This window comes from Schistocerca nitens, chromosome 2 (genome assembly GCF_023898315.1).
Source record: "Schistocerca nitens isolate TAMUIC-IGC-003100 chromosome 2, iqSchNite1.1, whole genome shotgun sequence".
In the NCBI taxonomy this organism is placed as follows: Eukaryota; Metazoa; Arthropoda; class Insecta; order Orthoptera; family Acrididae; genus Schistocerca; species Schistocerca nitens.
Window position 1 is genome coordinate 505,162,164 of NC_064615.1, and position 15,613 is coordinate 505,177,776.

The following is a 15,613-nucleotide window of genomic DNA, read 5'->3' on the forward strand; positions in this document are numbered from 1 at the left end:
TGTGAAAAATAAAGTATTGAATGTAAAGAGCCCAAGAAACAATGGAAATAAGTAGAGTGATGACCAAGGGATGTGGCAACATAACGATCACAATAATAGTGTGAATAACCAGTCAAATTATCACTGAAACAGAAATAACAATGAGAACTCGTTCCATGGAATGGAAGTAGTAATTTTAACTGGAAGAGGAGTAACAACAATAATTTTTCCAACTAATTCCAACCCAGGAACATGCATGGGAATAATGGAATGTCACAAGGTAATAACTCGAACAGCTGGCAAGGACACAACATGTCCGCACCAGCTAACTCGCAAGGTAACCACAGTGCAGGTCGAAACCATCCTGTAAAAGTATAAATGTTATTCCCATGCTGTCAACAAGTCAAGTGCAGTCACAGTTGCCTCAGCAACCGAACATACCATAGACATTCCAGGCACAACAGCAGAATGTACATATAATAGAGGTGACTGATGAACCAAAAGTGGGAACATCCCAGGTGTCAAATTCCTCACATCCAATGTAAGCTCTTCGCAGTCAGTTGTGTGAGAACAAAAGGGGGGGGGGGGGGGGGCGAAAGTACACCTCTCACTGTGTCCATGCTTTGATACAAGAAAGGCACTGAAATTCAAGATGAGCTGTGCGCTGACACACATCTGTGTGCTCAGCAGAACCAAGAATTAGTTCAGGCTGCATTTGTCGGCACGATTCACGATATTCCTGTGAATGTTATCGTAGATACAGTTATGAGTGTCTCGATCATGGATTATGGCTTATATAAGAAAATCAGAGTCATAGGTTGCCTGGTTTGCCTGTTCAGATTGTCGGCGCAATAAGAGGCTGCACTCAGAGGAATCAGCAGAGATGCGCAGGTCGAGATCATCGTAGGAAATGTTTCCATTATAAGCTCATTCCTAATTGTAAAGAATCTTGTGGTTCCTTGCATAATTGGCTGGGAATTTCTCTGGGAAAGGGACGCTATGATAGACCTTTCTCATGCGCGCTGCTCGTTGATGTACAATGGTAGAAAGTTAGAACTGGCAGTAATCACTACTATCGCCTTTCATGGACAGTATTGTTGGGGGCTAAGAGTGACTTATGGTGCACTGCAGCTCTTGCACATCATAAGAGAGTACACCAGGAAAGATTATCCTCCTATACAGTCTGATGATGATGGCACCATACACAAGATTTGTCTGGAAATCAAGCATAAGGTTACTGAATCATACTATCTTGAAACTCAACAGCAACAACAACTCATACAGTTGCTTAAAGGTTATGCCATGGTTTTCACTGCAAAACCTGGTATAATAAATGGATATGTGTATGACATGGCAGAAAAGTCACACAAAACTTACTGTTGAGCCACTTACTCGGTACCATGGAGTAAGTAGGAGGCTGCGTCTAAGGAGATACAAAGAATGATGGAACGGGGAATAACTGAGATTTCATTATCACCCTATAGCAGTCCCTTGGACGCAGTACCCAAGTCAGACAAAAGCATCTGACTTGTACTTGATACCCATGATATTAATAAGATTATTATATCTGTGTGAACATGACCAGAAAGCTTAGAGGAGCAAATACCGAAGTTCCAGGGTGTTAGGTATCTAACTAGCTTTGATCTCCATGCTAGTTACTGGCAGGTCCTGTTATCAGAAAGATATAGGAGATATATAGCCTTCATCTTCGCAGGTTGAAGCTAGCAGCTTAGAATCTTATCCTTTGGGCTCAATGTCAGCACAGGGGTGTTTATAGCGGCTCTTAGAAACTGTAATCGGGCTGGATCTGCTTGATAGTCACTTTGTACATTGACAACCTCCTCATAGCCACTAGGACATGGGAGGAGCATCTGGAACTTATACAGAGAGTTCTGAAAGATTCACGGATGCGGGAGTAGCAGCGAATATGCGAAAATCAAAATTTGCACAAAGAGCTTAAGGTTTTGGGACACATCGTAACTCCCATAGGAATTTTCCTGGATATGTGTAAACTTGATGCCATCACACATGTATCATATCCTAGCACCAAGAAACAATTTAAATCGTTGCTCGGGTTAGCATCATTCTTTCGGCGTTTTGTTTCTGTACAGCTGTTAAACAATGATCTGTTGCTGGGACTGCTGCAAAAGAACACATCGTGGTTCTTTTCATAAGAGTCTAGGATCACATTCGATAGGATTTGAGATGCAATAGTACACTCAGAGATCTCACACCATCCTGACATGTCTCAGGACTTTTACTTAGCTACGGATGTGTTGAACTGTGATCTGGGCATTTGCTTATTCCAAGTAAACAATGTGAATGGGCAAGCTGATGTTAAAAGAATCAGTTGCGCTAGCCACGTATTTACTGGCTGCTACATGGCTTATTCAACAACCAAACTGGAGATTTTGGCCATTTGGTTCTCAAACGGCATCACTACTACATGTACAGGCATCATGTAGTCATCTTTTGTAATCATCATTTGTTGAGTTTCATCTTAACATGCCGACTCTTGCATGCAAGACTTACCCGATGGGTACTTGCATTGCAAGAGTATGACTTCGAGATCAGGCCTGTAAAGGGGAAAGACAACATAGTGGCAGATATCTTAACGCATTAAGGCTTGCCAACATTCGCAGAGTTGGTTGAGCAATCTTCTGAGTATAAGATCCTTCTTGAAAGGATGCAGGAAGAAGACAACAGTACTTACACATGTGTCGGAATATCAGAGATTTACAGAGAGCTGACCCTTTATGGAGCAAAACAACTGTATCCTTGGCTGGATCAGAGGGCGACGAGCAAAATGATTATTACAAATTGTATGATGGCATTGTGTTCCTTAGGAATGCACCTGATAATGAATATTGCTGTGTGTATACCTGCTGAAAACTTAGAAAATGTAATCTGTTACACCTACCATTCATGGGGACATTTTGGCATAAGAAAATGCACTAAAAAATTGCCACTCATTGCTAGTATCCTAATTTAGCCAAAAAAGTGAAAAAGCTCATCAGAACATGCCCTACCTGTCAGAGAGTTAAGCCCACAATGTTAGCACATACCGCAAGTTACACACAACAGTACCTGCGAAACCTAAACAACTTATAGCTGTGGACATAACAGGATGATTTTTTTCTGTTCTCACTTCTTCTTCTGCGATTTCTGATGTCGTATCTTGAGTGTGCTGGGGGCCAGATGTGACTGCTCTAGTGTAATTTGGTAGTTTCAAGCAATAGATAAAATTTTACCTAATTTTGTAATCTCTTATTGTAGTATTTGTTAACCCCACCAGCCTACACTTTAAGAAGTGTCTGTGAATATTTTAAATAATGCGCAAGAGATGTAGATGCTATTCATACTGTTGTCTACCATCTTAAGACCAACAACATTATTTCGCTATATTTCTGAACTGATTAATAATATTCAGCTCAGACTTGTTTAAATAAAATAATACTCCTTCAGAGTGGATAGGTATTTTGCTTAATTTCAAGGAATTTTAAATAAAAACATTGTGCTTGTGTGTGCTGATAGAATCTGTGGCAAAGACTATGTTTCATCAATACTTAAAGCAAGCAAATATTTATCGAGAGAAGTTTCAAGTATTATGAGAGGGTACATACAATTGTTCATGCTAGGAAGTGACCTATGATAGTTGGATATTTTATTAGAGAACTATATTTGGATTTAATAAAAAGATAGTCCTGCGAGTTTACTAGCTGGAACTTACAGCTCTACCCACCAAAGACAGTTTAATACTGTGCAGTTGTAGTTTGTGTGTGTAAGTGAGATTTATTTTCTGATAAGAACAGATGAACAATTAACAGAATCTTATCACATAAGAGAACTGCTATTAATATGCGCATACTGCTTCAATTTAAAGGGAGTTTCAGAGGTAAAGCTAGCTACCTACATTTTAATACATTCAAGATCCTCAAAGATTGTTTTCAGTGTGCAGGGTTATTATAAACTTTCAAAACGCTATAGAAATAACACCACGGGTCAGAATGACATCAAATTGTAACGGAATATTATCAGAGAAGGGGGAAAACGTACGGCAGAGGAAAAAAAATTGTGTGAAAATTGATCAATAGATGGCACTGTATGTGTCAGAATATGTAAATGGAAACACCTATCATGCGCATGGCCCATTGAAGTTGGTATAAATATGCCAGGTACACTGCTTTTCCTCCTTTTGCGTCTGTGACATTCACCATGACTGTCTCAATGCAGGATACCGCTCTGCTTGTAAAGCTGTAGTGGAAGAATGATGACTGTGAACACGTCGCTCTGCAGAAGGGCTGGAAAAAGGGCATTGGTCCAATGACTGCCATGGGTCCGGAGAAAATGATTTGGAAATTCGAAAAGACAGGTTCTTTTGGTGTGCAACCTGGTAGAGGGAGGAAACGAACTGATTTGATGTCAGTCCAAGCAGTGACCACAGTAATGCAGGAGGAGACAAGTGGTAGTGCGCAAACATGTAGTGCATAGAGAATTGCCCGAACACTGTACATACCCATAAGCACAGTGCGTAAAATCCTATGGAACATCCTCCTTTGCTATCCATTCAAAATTACCCATGTTGACCTGCCAGCAAGAGAGACCTTTGCTTAAGATTTTCTTGCTCGCATGGAAGTGGACAATGATTGGCCGTGGAAGCCCACTTCTACACGACATGATATGTCAATACACAGAATTTTCGAATAAGGGCAACAGAAAACTCACACACAAATCAACCAGTACCACTTCATCCTGAAAAGGTCACTGTGTGGTGCAGGTTTACTGCATCATTTAACATGACAGGTGCTTCTGGTCCTGTTACCTGTACCATCACTGGTAAGCGCTATGAGTGACTTTTGCGCAACCACGTCATTCCAGTTCTCCAACAGCATGGATGGGATCATTTTTAAGCAAGATGGCACACTTCCGCACACTGCAAATCCAGTTAAGCAGCTGCTGAAGTGCCATTTTGGACATGACAGAATTATCATCCGCCATTTCCCTACAGCCTGGCCATCGCGACCACCTGATCTTAATCTGTGTGACTTCTGGCTGTGGGACTATCTGAAACATGTTGTGTTTAGTGTTCTGATTGCAAACTTAGCTGCATTTAAGGCATGCATTGCACAACACATTCTGAACGTGACCCTGAAAACACTTGTCAATTGTGGAACATGCTGTTTCTCAATTTCAACTTGTTGCAGAAAACGGTGGACAGCATACTGAACACGTTTTATGCCAGTCACACGGAAATTAATAACCTGATTTGATTTTGATTCATGCTTTTTATGCAGTTTGTGGCCTCAGGAAAATTAAAAACTGATGTGAGTGATACTTTTTATGCGGTTTTTGGCCTCAGGACAGTTAAAAACTGATTTTTCTCATCCAATGTGATATGACCTTACTGTGGGGGATGGGCTTACGTAACTAACAGTATCACACCTGTATACCCATGCACACTGAGTAGTACAGTTTGTTTAATGTCAAACATACACCTCAGGCATTGTTGTATGATTTATTTGTCATTTGTAGCTGACTACTATTAAATTAACATTACTTTGTTTTAACATTACTATTTAAATGATATGGAGCCCTTCTTTTTCAATCTTCAGCACTCATCTGAAAATAACAACAAAGCCACCTACATGAGCTTATTTTCATTCTTGTTCTTACTTATTCTTCCTTACTAGTACTTCTACCTTTTGGATTATTTGTAACATCTTGCACTTTCTATTCCAGACTTGAACTCTCCCTAGTTAACAATTTTCTCAGATATTGGCTTGTTTTCACTTTTCTCCTATTCTCCCTCCACTTTTGAAATCCAGTTTGACACTCACTTTGCAGCCTATTTCCTTCATGTAATTTTCATTTTCACTGATATCTCTCAAATTTTTCACATAATCACTAGTCTCCAAATTAATGGTTTCACTGCATTCAACACAATGACAAATATGTCCTCTCCTCTGATCTCCTCTATATTTCTACACCTCTCCCCTCATGTTCTTCCATTAGTTACTAGTAATATTTGCTTCCAAAGCTGAAGATTCCTATTTGTTTTATGCTGTTGAGTCCTGCTCCAATTTTTCCATTACCTGTTCAGCCTTTATAAGCTGTTAAATATGCAATACAGAGCCGTTCCACCAATTTTGAATTCCATGTTTACATTATCTGATCTGATGGTCTCACTGTTGGTAGAAATAGTAGAAAGACATGCTTTTTACTGACAAGAAGCTCTTCATCCTCCAGAACAGACCAATGATATAAATTATTTATGAAATGGTTTTGACAATCCAAAACTAATAAAACACAAGGGTCAAAATCATAAACTGAATATTAAGAAAAGTTTAAAATTCATGTTATCTAGTGTTGCATAAAATTCAGTGGCTTTAAATACATAAAACTGGTATGAGCAAGTGCAAGCAGGATTTTTCAACACTGGAAAAAAATCACAAATTAACAAAGTATCACACACTACGTATAGCAGGGGAAGTACTTGTCTCTATGTTTGCTATCCTACTTATCACTTAGAAGAATTAAATAGTGGATAGTCAGTTAAATCGTGTCACGGAACTACTCACTCTATAACAATGTCTTTGCATTCCTTTAGCACTTCACCAGCTTTTTTCCGTTCTTCATTATCTGCAAGAACTAATGTCCCTATAGTTAAATGTAGCTTCTCTGGTACTTGGAAAATTGATGCATCTATGCCGCGGTTTCTACAAGATTCCAAAACTTCTTCCTGCAACAGTAAAAAGTTATTTCATGCTGAACATCTTTCCCCATAAAAATATTGACCTCAAAAAGCAAGAAATGAACCTATAAGTAAACAAACAGATTTTATTTTCTGTGGTTATGCAGTTCTCTTCCTCTTCTTCGTCTTCTTCTTCTTCCCTAATCATTCTTCTCTGATCATATTTACGTTATGTACACTTTTCTCCATCTTCCCTATCCTCATCCATAATTTTCCAATTTTTGTCTCCGTCCCTTCACTTTCCAGGTTTTCAAAATGCATTTGCCATTAATCATTGTGTTATTCTACCCTCCTGTAATCCCTTTTAACTGGATTAATGGCTGTCCATCTTGCCTAATTCTTGCTTGGGAATTTGCTCTATACCTATATAACCCTTCTGCCAGTGAAGACATCTTAGTTTACATACACTACGACTGTCAGGGTCTGTATTTGTTGATCTTCTACTATATGACAAGTTATAACCTGAATATTGTTTGCCAAAAAAGGAAAAGATTAACACAAGAAACTAGTACAAAAATTACTGAAAATAATAATATTGTGTCGTTGCTATCACACTATCTGCATGTAAAATGTGATATGTACATGGCAATAAAATATTTATTACCACAAGTACTGATACCCTGGACTAACTATGGTAAATTTATAATTTCATCAATATCAGAGAATACTGTTTCATTTATTAATTTTCTACTCATTCTCCTTAAAAATAGTTGTATAAATTGTTTACATTCAGTTAAGGGGGAGGGGAAGTATAGGGAAAGCACTCGCCATATCATTTTAATGTAAACTCCATTTCACAATATTAGTAAAGTCATGAATTTATAGCCTGTAAATAAAATAGAACCAATAAAAGTTTTACACTCAGTGAAGACTGTTATCAAAAAAGAAAGATACTTAGATCAAAAATATAAGAGGCAGTCAAATGAATGCGAGGCAGATGGACAAATAGTAAGTAAACTGTTTATTATTTCAAAGTAATTGCCATAACTGTTATTCTATTTATGCCACTGAGAGAAGAGATGGTCAGTGCCTTCATGGAAAAATGCTTGTGGTTGCCTATGGATCTATGATTGCACCCAGGTGTGCACTTCTTCATTTGAAGCTAATCATTGGCCACAAATGTCTATCTTCAGGGCTCCAAAATAATGGAAATCACTTGGGTAGAGATTGAGACTGTATGGAGGATGTGTAAGCGCTTCCCAGAAAAAAAAGTGTCCATGTAGACAGTTCACAAAAATTGAAGTGTGCCATGAAGTCCAAATAGCCAGTAAAATTAACAGACTGCATCAGTCTGCTGCAGGATAGTGCCCACACATGTTGCCAACATTGTTCAGACTGTGCTGCTGAAGTTTCATGCTGGGAGGCCCCTACACATCCACCATACAGACTCAATCCCTCCCCATGTGATTTTCATAGTTTTGGAGCCATGAAGAAAGATACTCGAGGCCTTTGATATGCTTTGAACAAAGAGTTACATGCTTGGGTACAATCATGGTTCCATAGACAGTCACAACCATTTTTCCATGAAGGTACTGACCATCTTGTCTCTCAGTGGGATAAATGTGTGAGTGTCATTTCAAAAGTTCTGTACACTGTAAGATAGAAATGGGAAATAATTTGTTTTACAAAATACCTTTACGGGCCTTCAATATAGGCCTATGATCTCCATTCTTGCTTATAACATCTTTTCAACATTTTCATTGTTTAGGTAGCTGATTACTGAAGTTACCTTACTGGAAGCTTCATCAACTGTATAAACATGTCTTCCACAGAGTTGTCCCTACCATGCAAAATGAGGACATCAGCTGCAAGCATGTCAGGCCTTCTTTTACAAATTTTTGGGTGCAAAACAATTCGCAGAAACAGCTTGGCATACACGCCTGGCACACACTATTTGTAGCTATGACTCCATTCATGCCGTGTTTACAGCCATTGGCTATTTCTGCCAGGTGAATAAGATACAAGTATTGAGAATGTTTATTCATGAAAAAGACTTTGTCAAAGGTATATAACAACAGTATAGCAATTCAATTAGCACAGCTACAATCTTAAAGCTGAAATTCATTACAGTGAGTGCCACAATACACTTTTGTATTGTACATTAGATTGTTTGACAGCAAGTGAGACAGTTCTAGTTCAAAAATTTTCAGTGCCATGTATATATTAAACATCCTGAGAGCATTAACTTTATGTGAATTTCCAGATGTAAGTCAAACTTTGCTTTATTGTTGGTGTCACAAGGTGAATTTCTTTCCTGATAACACTTCATGTAATGTTGTTACTGGAAGAGATAAAATAAATATACATATTCAGAACTGCTAGTACCCTGAATGCTGGGAAGAAGAGGCCAACAGTGTTACATATGACCAATCTTACATACTGTGTGTACAATATCGTATCGAATTTTTAGAATGTCTCCATATTAATAAAATATAAATACGTACATAAATAGAAAAGCATGAAATACATCATACAGAGATAATTGCTGTTACACCTCTCAATTTCCCCATTGAAACAGAGGACCAGTCACGCCTTTCGGCAGATTTAATTAACATCTTCTCCTCAATTAAGTTTTAGTCAAAATGAATCCTAGAAATCTGTACTATTAATTTCTATTTTCTTCAGTAAATAGAGCTCCATGAAACAGTTCTTTGGATGGAAAATGATGATGATCGTGATCACCACCACCACCGCCACCACCATGACTACTATTAGAAAAACAACAGCCCTAAAGTCACATAATAAAATCTGTTGAGCTATATCTGTATATCAAAGGAGTTTACTGGCTGTAAACCAGAAGTGAAGACAGTTCTTTTCACAAAGCGCTACTGAGAAAATTTAGAGAACTCAAATTTGCAGCTGACTGCAGAGCGATTCTACAGCTGTCAATGTGCATTTTGATTACGGACCATGAAGACAAGATAAGAGAAATCAGGGCTCATATGGAGACACATAGATAGTTACTTTTCCCTTGCTCAATTTGTGAGTGGAAGAACAAAAGGAATGACTAGTATTGGTACAAGGTACCCTCTGCTGTACACTATACAGTGGCTTGCATAGCATGTATGTAGATGTAGATTTAACCACATGTACTGTATATTAAATATACTCCAAGCATTCATCCAAGTTCCTACACATGGAAAGACTGAAAAAAGATGCCTAATGAAGAATGGCAGCTTCATGTTTTCAAAGTAGCTGTCAACCTGGGCAGACCGAAGACACAATATTGCGGATCAAAATGTCCTGTGTGCATGTATGTCACAATTGTTTGCTTTTTACTTGTAACTCATGACAATACACATTTCAAAGCACAGGTTGTTGGGTTTTTTGCTTGCAATCCTACAGTTGTTCCTCTCAATACACAGCCAACAAAGAAGATAGGATCACCATTATGCCACAGAGCTTACACTATAATAAAGACAATGGTGGCAATAATAAATACTATCACCATTAGGGATGAGGTCGGTCAGCTGGGTCAGTCAGCTGTGCCTCCTCACCCAGAAAGTGTGTGTTTAGTGCCAGGCAGTACCACCTCTGCGCAGAGCAACAGCTGTCACAGTCAGTCTCAGCCACAACAACAAGGTCTTTCCATCATTTCAGGTGGTCGGTGGACAGATTTCTGACCAACGGAAGTGATAGAAAGGCCATGCACATTCTGAACTTATTTGTTGTTCATCCTTGGTAGCTTGTGCTTTGTACCTATTTACAACACTGATCTGCCCTTCTGTCAATTTATGTGCTTTGCCAATAATGGCTGGACTGAATCACTGCTTTTCTTCATTTTTCTTATCTGCTGTAGCTTGTGTTGTATGACAAACCTGTAGGCCATATGTTTGTTTTTTTGCAAGGCATGCCAAAAATCTAGAAATTCACTGGAATACGTATGCTGAACCAAAGAGAAATTAAATTGAGATATATTTTTTTAATTGGATAAATATATATCACTTTGTAACGTTACAACATGATGCTTTTAGGAGGATAGATATTAAAAAGAGCCACACAACAAGAATGCAAAATTTAGAGCTTCTAATTTTATTGTTCATAAATATATGAAAAGCTGGGAAGGGCAGGAAAGACAAACATTTCAGACATGTCAGTCATATTTAAAGGAAGTCAAATCACATGATTAATGGACAAGATCTGAAGTTCTGGGGAATTAGTGAAATAATATCAAGGATTAAACAGTGAAAAAGTCATGAACTGACAAGTTGGAAAAGACATAGAAAGTTGAAAACTGGCAAAGCAAAACCAGAGAAAGAAGAAGGAAAATCAGGATGAAGGGAGAGAAAGAAAGAAAGAAAAAAATTCAACTACCACGTGATGTTGTTGTTGTGGTCCTCAGTCCTGAGACTGGTTTGATGCAGCTCTCCATGCTACTCTATCCTCTGCAAGCTTCTTCATCTCCCAGTACCTACTGCAACCTACATCCTTCTGAATCTGCTTAGTGTATTCATCTCTTGGTCTCCCTCTGCGATTTTTACCCTCCACGCTGCCCTCCAATGCTAAATTTGTGATCCCTTGATGCCTCAAAACATGTCCTACCAACCGATCCCTTCTTCTAGTCAAGTTGTGCCACAAACTTCTCTTCTCCCCAATCCTATTCAATACCGCCTCATTAGTTACGTGATCTACCCATCTTATCTTCAGCATTCTTCTGTAGCACCACATTTCGAAAGCTTCTATTCTCTTCTTGTCCAAACTAGTTATCGTCTATGTTTCACTTCCATACATGGCTACACTCCATACAAATACTTTCAGAAATGACTTCCTGACACTTAAATCTATACTTGATGTTAACAAATTTCTCTTCTTGAGAAACGCTTTCCTTGCCATTGCCAGTCTACATTTTATATCCTCTCTACTTCGACCATCATTAGTTATTTTACTCCCTAAATAGCAAAACTCCTTTACTACTTTAAGTGTCTCATTTCCTAGTTTAATCCCCTCAGCATCACCCGATTTAATTTGACTACATTCCATTATCCTCGTTTTGCTTTTGTTGATGTTCATCTTATATCCCCCTTTCAAGACACTGTCCATTCCGTTCAACTGCTCTTCCAAGTCCTTTGCTGTCTCTGACAGAATTACAATGTCATCGGCGAACCTCAAAGTTTTTACTTCTTCTCCATGAATTTTAATACCTACTCCGAATTTTTCTTTTGTTTCCTTTACTGCTTGCTCAATATACAGATTGAATAACATCGGGGAGAGGCTACAACCCTGTCTCACTCCTTTCCCAACCACTGCTTCCCTTTCATGCCCCTCGACTCTTATAACTGCCATCTGGTTTCTGTACAAATTGTAAATAGCCTTTCGCTCCCTGTATTTTACCCCTGCCACCTTCAGAATTTGAAAGAGAGTATTCCAGTTAACGTTGTCAAAAGCTTTCTCTAAGTCTACAAATGCTAGAAACGTACCACGTGATATCAGCACAAATTACGGTGAGGTTGTGACAAAGGTGAATTAGATGTTGTAGGATGAGTTTGCATCCATGAATTTAGCACAATGCTGCCATGATAGTTAGCATGAAGCTCAAATAGCACAGTATGTAGCCCACCAAACTTTTATAGTATGTATTGTCTGACGCTTGTATACAAATCTACTCCAGAATATTACAATTAGGATGATCAATGCTGAACATATCAGTATCCTCACTAAAATATTTTGAGAATACTGTGGTTACAACATTTAAAATAGTGTACCAAGAGGTAAAATCTGTTACTGAAATCTGGTTCATTTTATTCTATTCTCATTTATATACATTCATAAATTCAACAGACGTGCAAAACAGATAATACTTGCTCATTTGTCACTGCATAAAATCCACTGCCTACATACAAGTCAATACAAGAATACTTTGTGTTCTGCCTAATAACTTACAAAGAAGGTCAAACACAAAATGCTAAATCTCAACTACATTCACCTCGTTGTCCTCTAAAATGCCTGCTTGAGAAAGAACTGTTCTGGTTAGTCTTTGGACTTCTGTACGATTGTGCTTATGACAAAGCTCAGCTGTGTTGCTGCATTCTCCAGGCTGAATAAAATTGCAGTACTTTCACTAGACCTTGTTCAGTACTGCAACATACTGCAAGCAGCCTTATTTTACAAAATACTTACAGTATTTGTATTGTGGTTCCAGAAACATCTGCTCCTGCAGGTACAAAGCTTCATTTTAGGAATGTCTGAGAAGAGAGAAAATCATTCATCATATTACATCATGCACTTCAGTGACTCCACCTACCCACTCCTCTAGAAGCTTAGCAGTGTCTAAATGCATAATGTTACTACACATTATGATAGTTTTCCTGTTACTTAGTGTAGGCAGCATTTCCACTACAGTGAGGTAAACCTCTAGTTATTTTTAAATATATGGGTAGACAGCCTGCTGTCAAGTTGTTGTTTATTCTAGCAATGTACTTCCAAACAATTAAATCATTCAGGGTAAACAAAAGGCTGAAATCTTCTCAAAAGTACTTGCTTCATATTAAACGATTATTTTGATGTGTGTTCAGGAAGACTATTCTTCTGGGCTTCCTTTGTCTATTTTGTTGGGGTTGGGTTGTTTGGGGAAGGAGACCAGACAGCGAGGTCATCGGTCTCATCGGATTAGGGAAGGATGGGGAAGGAAGTTGGCCATGCCCTTTGAAAGGAACCATCCCGGCATTTGCCTGGAGCAATTTAGCGAAATCACGGAAAACCTAAATCAGGATGGCCAGACGCGGGATTGAACCGTCATCCTCCCGAATGAGAGTCCAGTGTCTAACCACTGCGCCACCTCGCTCGGTGTTTATTTTGTGTTTCTCCTATACAGTGGTTAACTCAAACAGCCAATCACTCTGCTCTCACCAGCAATTAGGGAAATAAAACAGTCAATTGCATGGATTCCTGTGATAGGGTCAGGATTAGAACTTACTAACACTAATTTCCACCTGTGAAATGGACCTGCCCAACTCTTGATCCTGGTGTCTGAGAATACAAGCTGGAGTATTTTCAGACAAGAAGGTTGGTGGGAAAGAACAAGGAGCTCCAACAAATAAATGAAACTGAATAGCTATTTATGATAAGAAACTACTATCAAATTCCACAAGACGTTAACATAACAACTATGTACACTCCTGGAAATTGAAATAAGAACACGGTGAATTCATTGTCCCAGGAAGGGGAAACTTTATTGACACATTCCTGGGGTCAGATACATCACATGATCACACTGACAGAACCACAGGCACATAGACACAGGCAACAGAGCATGCACAATGTCGGCACTAGTACAGTGTATATTCACCTTTCGCAGCAATGCAGGCTGCTATTCTCCCATGGAGACGATCGTAAAGATGCTGGATGTAGTCCTGTGGAACGGCTTGCCATGCCATTTCCACCTGGCGCCTCAGTTGGACCAGCGTTCGTGCTGGACGTGCAGACCGCGTGAGACGACGCTTCATCCAGTCCCAAACATGCTCAATGGGGGACAGATCCGGAGATCTTGCTGGCCAGGGTAGTTGACTTACACCTTCTAGAGCACGTTGGGTGGCACGGGATACATGCGGACGTGCATTGTCCTGTTGGAACAGCAAGTTCCCTTGCCGGTCTAGGAATGGTAGAACGATGGGTTCGAAGACGGTTTGGATGTACCGTGCACTATTCAGTGTCCCCTCGACGATCACCAGTGGTGTACGGCCAGTGTAGGAGATCGCTCCCCACACCATGATGCCGGGTGTTGGCCCTGTGTGCCTCGGTCGTATGCAGTCCTGACTGTGGCGCTCACCTGCACGGCGCCAAACACGCATACGACCATCATTGGCACCAAGGAAGAAGCGACTCTCATCGCTGAAGACGACACGTCTCCATTCGTCCCTCCATTCACGCCTGTCGCGACACCACTGGAGGCGGGCTGCACGATGTTGGGGCGTGAGCGGAAGACGGCCTAACGGTGTGCGGGACCGTAGCCCAGCTTCATGGAGACAGTTGCGAATGGTCCTCGCCGATACCCCAGGAGCAACAGTGTCCCTAATTTGCTGGGAAGTGGCGGTGCGGTCCCCTACGGCACTGCGTAGGATCCTACGGTCTTGGCGTGCATCCGTGCGTCGCTGCGGTCCGGTCCCAGGTCGACGGGCACGTGCACCTTCCGCCGACCACTGGCGACAACGTCGATGTACTGTGGAGACCTCACGCCCCACGTGTTGAGCAATTCGGCGGTACGTCCACCCGGCCTCCCGCATGCCCACTATATGCCCTCGCTCAAAGTCCGTCAACTGCACATACGGTTCACGTCCACGCTGTCGCGGCATGCTACCAGTGTTAAAGACTGCGATGGAGCTCCGTATGCCACGGCAAACTGGCTGACACTGACGGCGGCGGTGCACAAACGCTGCGCAGCTAGCGCCATTCGACGGCCAACACCGCGGTTCCTGGTGTGTCCGCTGTGCCGTGCGTGTGATCATTGCTTGTACAGCCCTCTCGCAGTGTCCGGAGCAAGTATGGTGGGTCTGACACACCGGTGTCAATGTGTTCTTTTTTCCATTTCCAGGAGTGTATGTTGTGCAATCCTGCATCTACCCTGTGCAAATCCCATGAGAAGCCAAGTCTCATACCAAAGGCAGAGTAACACAAGTCTAGTGTCTGAGGCAAACTGTTATCAGAATATCCAACAGCGATGGGTACAATGCTTACAGAGGCTTGCATGGAGGTTGGATGTGGTGCTCCACTGCAGACTGTTACTAAAGGTCTCAGCCTATGGACTACATTCCCAGATATGTGAGTGGCTCAAAGGCAAGTCTTAGAAACCAGTACGTTGTCCTCGATGGCAGTGTTCATCAGAGATAATGGTTCTGTCAATAGTGCGTCAGGGAAGTGTGACAGGACCACTCTTATTTTCTATATATG

The 15,613-nt window shown here is 40.4% G+C and overlaps 1 protein-coding gene across 1 annotated transcript in view; it reads right to left on the reverse strand.

Annotated features, from left to right (window-relative positions):
• Positions 1-15,613, reverse strand: part of LOC126236477 (activating signal cointegrator 1 complex subunit 1) — an 87,977-nt gene that overhangs the window by 14,720 nt on the left and 57,644 nt on the right. The window contains exon 5 of the mRNA XM_049945815.1: positions 6,558-6,718. Coding sequence (XP_049801772.1) covers positions 6,558-6,718 — 161 coding nt within the window. The remainder of the gene's footprint in view (positions 1-6,557; positions 6,719-15,613) is intronic.